The sequence below is a fragment of the Lipophrys pholis genome (assembly GCF_963383615.2).
Source record: "Lipophrys pholis genome assembly, chromosome: 1".
In the NCBI taxonomy this organism is placed as follows: Eukaryota; Metazoa; Chordata; class Actinopteri; order Blenniiformes; family Blenniidae; genus Lipophrys; species Lipophrys pholis.
Window position 1 is genome coordinate 19,690,009 of NC_137635.1, and position 4,871 is coordinate 19,694,879.

At 50.9% G+C, this 4,871-nt stretch overlaps 1 protein-coding gene across 1 annotated transcript; it reads left to right on the plus strand.

The window, feature by feature from the left end:
• Window positions 1-1,196: 1,196 nt before the first annotated feature.
• On the plus strand, window positions 1,197-3,675 carry socs3b (suppressor of cytokine signaling 3b). The gene is made up of 3 exons (XM_080471564.1): window positions 1,197-1,449; window positions 2,155-2,506; window positions 2,600-3,675. The coding sequence occupies exons 2-3, from the start codon at window positions 2,378-2,380 to the stop codon at window positions 3,155-3,157; spliced, it is 687 nt and encodes a 228-aa protein (XP_080327690.1). The 5' UTR covers window positions 1,197-1,449; window positions 2,155-2,377; the 3' UTR covers window positions 3,158-3,675.
• The last annotated feature ends 1,196 nt before the right edge of the window (window positions 3,676-4,871 follow it).

Sequence of the window (4,871 nt, forward strand, 5' to 3'; positions counted from 1 at the left end):
TGGTGGCCCGAGGGACCTTATCTTTAAACATTAGCTGGCTTGTCATACTGTAAGTTAGATGTTAATCATAATTTGTCATGTGGAGGAAGGGAGTGGAGACTCGATCGAAAGGGCTGGGCTTGTGATGCCAAAATACTTAAACATTTTTAAGGTACGGACCTTGGCAGGGACGTGGTCTAACTAGCTGAAGGAGCCAAAAAGGAAACGAGCAACACTATAGTGCCACGCAGGTAAAATTCTTAACGTAGATATCTTATTTAAAACAATGCATATGCAAATGAAATGTATTACTGCAGTTTTTGACCTATTGATGAAATAACATTAGAACTTTAACACATTTTGCAGAAAATTTGACTTTTCACAGCATCTAAAATGTGTTTCTGTTATTTATTAATTTAAATAAAAAGCTAATCAAAACTTCTGAAACAACTAATGTATCGTGAACTCTCCCATCATTTTAAACACTATTCAAAGTTAAGCCGGCAGCTTCTGTATCTGTTTTGACCCTGTTCACTGATAACTTTCCGTAAAAAGTCTAGAGGAATCTGGAAATCTTCTCTGCTATGTGCAGATTCCTTTTCCATATGGTTGAATTAATCAAAAAACATCTTGACATCCCATAAATTCAAAGCTTAAATATATCACTCAGAAAACTGCATTGCACTCCAAAAGAGGTTCATTTTCCATGTAACTCCTACATTTCTGCAGCTTTTTTTGAAACTAGTTGATGCAGTATTATGGTTTGATAATAATCTAACATATTGTATTTATTTATCCGTAACAATTTATTTAACTACGTATCTATAAAGCTGGATGAAATGCTAACAAAGGGCATTATAAAGGGGGAAAAAAGTCTGAAAAGTAGATTACAAAAGAGCAAGAAAAAGGGCAGAATGTGCCTCTAAATGCTGTGTCATAAATATGAATCTCGCGCAGAATGAGATTTTCTGCCCTCGTCGTGCCAGATGTGCAGCTCTTAACTTCTTCACCTTGTCGAGAAGGGAACCCAGCAGTACCAGGAAACATCCCGGAAAAGGTCACGCTGGAAATTATTGGCAATCTGCCACGGGCGAGCGCGCGCACGGTCGCGTCTCGGTTCTTTTTCGGCGCGCGCGCGCGGTGCGCTGCACGGCCCGCGCGTGCGCGCGTGTGTTTACTGGAAGGAGAAGTGAACGGAGGGGGGCGGAGCTTTACACGAACACGACGGGCTTTTTTACTCACAACCTCCAGTAACCTTCCTCAGCTCATTGACGGACGGGATCTCTCCGCCAGCATTCCTTCGCTCCGGGAAGGAACCCCCACAAACACACGTTTTTTGGATATCTTTATTTCGGTTTTTGGATTTTAATGCCTGAGTTAATCATCCATCTAGCACTACTTTCGGGTAGTTTGCATATATTTTCCCTTGGCGACGAGCGCCTGCGGTGCGGGGCTGAGCATATCCGCAAGGTAAGTTCATCCCGGGGAGAGAAAAGCGGCTCCTGCGGGCGCACAATGCGCTGTGGACACCGGGTGGACACCGGGTGCGCGCCGGGTTTACAGGCTGCCGGGTGGCTTCGCAGTGCTTTCGGGCAGCACTTCCAGGAACGGCAGCGGTTCTGGACGGTTATGGCGCCTCCTCCTCTCCCCTCAGCCCTCATCCCTCATCCCCGCACTGTCCGGTAAAGCCGACTTTAATTCCCGTTCAGCAGCAGAGCCGAGCTAAAGCAGACGGGACACCTTTATTCCCCCCCTGTGAAACCGGAGACTGGGGCCTCCGGTGAGGGAATAAAGAGTTATTTTGTGAAAGGAAAAAAAAGGGGGGGGACGGAGGAGAACGCGCACCGGACTCTTTCACAGTGACCCCGATTCAGAAATCCCGTGTTGCGGTCCGCCCGATCGAAGACAATTGAAACCAATCAGGATCCAGTTGCTGTCTGGCTGCACGGTGCAGCAGCTGCAGCCTCGGTACACATTCAGTTAACCTATATATAACCCGCCTCGTCTTGCCATATACATATGTTATACCGTCGCCATAGCTGCGTTTTATGGGGACGAACTGAGAGCTCCAGTGTGGCAAAGTGTTCATTCATTTGTGTTGCTGCTTTTTTCCATTTCATCAGTCTACATATTATAAATAGTCATGTCTAATCCGTGTCCCTTGTCTCTCTGCAGCTGTGTTTAGGTGCCCTCTACCAGCCCCTCTCTGGATGCATCAGACTCCTCTACCCCGGGGCCCTGGACCCGGTGTGTGACCCCGCCGCCCTCACCCTATCCCCCCTCTCCTCTCCCGTCTCCGTTTGCCCCACACAGTCCCCCTCCGCCTGCCCCTCCCAGCGTCCCGGGCCTGGGCCCCCTGCCTCTCCACCAGCAGGCAGAGGCAGGGGGCCATGGCGCCATGGTAGCCTTTGGCGGATGCAACCCCGTCGCCATGAGCGCTGTGACCCCTCCAGAGGGCCGGGTTCAGGGGTCGAGTTATACCCCACATCACTACAAACCCTTCAGCTCGCATGAACACTACCAGCAGGTCAGTCAGCCTGAGTCTTCACAGAAAGAGCTTTGTCCTGGTGCAGGGTGAAAGGTAAACACGTGGTAACGTCCCATTTCCTGTCTGTTTCAGGTGATGCGTGCGCTGCGTAAGCTCCAGGAGAGTGGCTTCTACTGGGGGGCTGTTGGGGGCAGAGAGGCCAGCTCTCTTTTGCGGTCCGAATCTCCGGGCACTTTCTTGATCCGCGATTCCTCGGACCACCATTACTTCTTCACCCTGTCTGTCCAGACGGCGCGAGGAACCAAGAATCTGCGCATCCACAGCGAGAGAGGGGGCTTCTTCCTGCAGCCTGACCCCCAAAACACCCAGGAGCCCCCACAGTTTGACTGCGTGCTGAAACTCATCGCACACTACATGGGGAAAGGGCCCACGGACGCGAGGACCAGAGAGGGGGCAAGTGGGAGCAATTCAGGAGAGGCAAAAATGAAGGGGCGCAATGTTTATCTGATCCACACCAGCGGAGAGAAGATCCCCCTGGAGTTGCGGAGACCCCTGTTGACTTCGCTCTCGTCCCTGCAGCACATGTGCAGACGGACGCTGAACAGCGGCGGCCTGGTCGGGTCGGAGCGAACCGAGCAGCTGCCGCACACGCTGAGGGACTTTCTGGAGGAGTACGACGCTCCAATATGACTGACGGGTCCTGCATATGTTCAGCTACGTGGGCCGGGTGTGTGAGGGACGGCCCAGACCAGTGCAGAGTGACCGTGCCCTCCGAGACCTGACCAGGCCGAGTTGTAGGCGCCAATGGGAGGTCAGTTTCTCTCAGTGGTCAGAATTACCTGGAGTCTATTTAGGTCACCAACCAGTACCTCGTTCGTCCGTCCTTCCCCTGCAAAAACTGACCACTAGGGTGAGTGGCAGATGAAGCCAGAGGTCAAAGGTCAACGTGTCCCGGGACCGACACCCGACGCAGAGCAGTGCCTCGTAGAAGATTCGCCCCAACCGGTGTTGATCGATGCCCCCCGCCGGTGAGCTCGGCGGGGTTTAATGTGCTTAAGAAAGAAACCTTCTCAGTCAGCATGACATTTACGACACTTTGGAAACCCGGGACAGAGAAAAAGAGAGAAAAGGCTGAAAGGGAGAGCGAAGGAGGAGTTATGGTCTGAATGCAAAGTCCAATTGAGGGGCCCGACGCTGAGGACGCACACCGTTTGTTTGTGTGTGTGTGTGTGTGTGTGTGTGTGTGTGTGTGTGTGTGTGTGTGTTGTGGTGGCGCACACATTTCCATTTGCTGCTTCCCGCAAATGTTGCCTCATGGGGGTGGGTGGGGGGTGCGGGGGGGGGGGGGGGGGGGGGGGGGGTTAGGCGTGCTAACTAGCTGCACTCACACACACACACGCATGCAGGTATAGGCCCACATGAGGGTTTTCTTTGCGTGGGATAGAAAATACATTACAGAGCATTTTCTCCTCCTCCTGTTTGTTTCTTGTTTCGCCTCAATTACACCCCCCCACCCCCACCTGTTTTTTTTTTGGGGGGGGGGGGGGGGGTTCAGAGAGATGCATGTGTGCTCTGACGGTGACAGAAAACAGACTGCTGTTGCCAAGACAAAAGCTTGTTACTGAGACAAAAGCCTTGGCGAGGGACCAAACAAAACATCAGAACTTATTTTTATCCAGACTGGCTGGAAAAATGTCAGCGACACTGTAAAGCTCCTTGGGGGAATGACGATGATGATCCCAGTGTTAGGAGGGAGGTGGGAAGAAGGGGAAGAAGAGCGGGAAATGGGATTAGGAAAAGGGAAACTGAAGAGAACGGGAGGAGGAGGAGGAGGAGGAGGAGGAGGGGGTACTGCTGAGGGGAGACGAGAAAGGGGAGGAGACATACCGGTATACAGCTAAACAAAAACATTGATTTGATTGACTTGGAGGAAATGATGGAGCTCAACAGGATGCTGCTGCAGCAAATATACCAGCCTGTGCAAAAAAAAAAGAAAGTTATAGCTTCGTCTTAATTCTGCCTTTTAGAGCATCATCTCCCATCTTTTTGCTTGAGTGTGAGTTTGAGTGTGTGTCTTCCAGCCCTCCCTCCCTCCATCCCGCTGTTCTCACATCACCATTCATGAAGGAGATAAAAGCGGAAACGAGCTGTTATGTGGGCGATTTCAGTGCCTGTAACTTTAGAAAAGGTTTTTGTTTTTGTGGTTCCTCACCACCTTCCATCGTTACCTCTGGATCAGGAGCAGACCTCGAGCTTTCTCCCGCTCAGTCTCTGAATGTCAAGGGAAACACAAGACTTCCCTTCAGTGATTCTCTCAAAAAAAAACAACAACAACAAAAAAATGCCTTTTGTAAATCGAGACTCGGATTTGATCGACAGCTTCTCAGTGTTGGAGCCCTGCTCA

What these genes read in the sequence shown, in the direction of transcription:
- socs3b (XM_080471564.1), top strand. Translation starts at nt 2,378, where the DNA reads ATGGTAGCCTTTGGCGGATGCAACCCCGTCGCCATGAGCGCTGTGACC. An exon ending in CGCATGAACACTACCAGCAG is followed by an intron (nt 2,507 to 2,599) that starts GTCAGTCAGCCT and finishes TGTCTGTTTCAG; the next exon opens with GTGATGCGTGCGCTGCGTAA.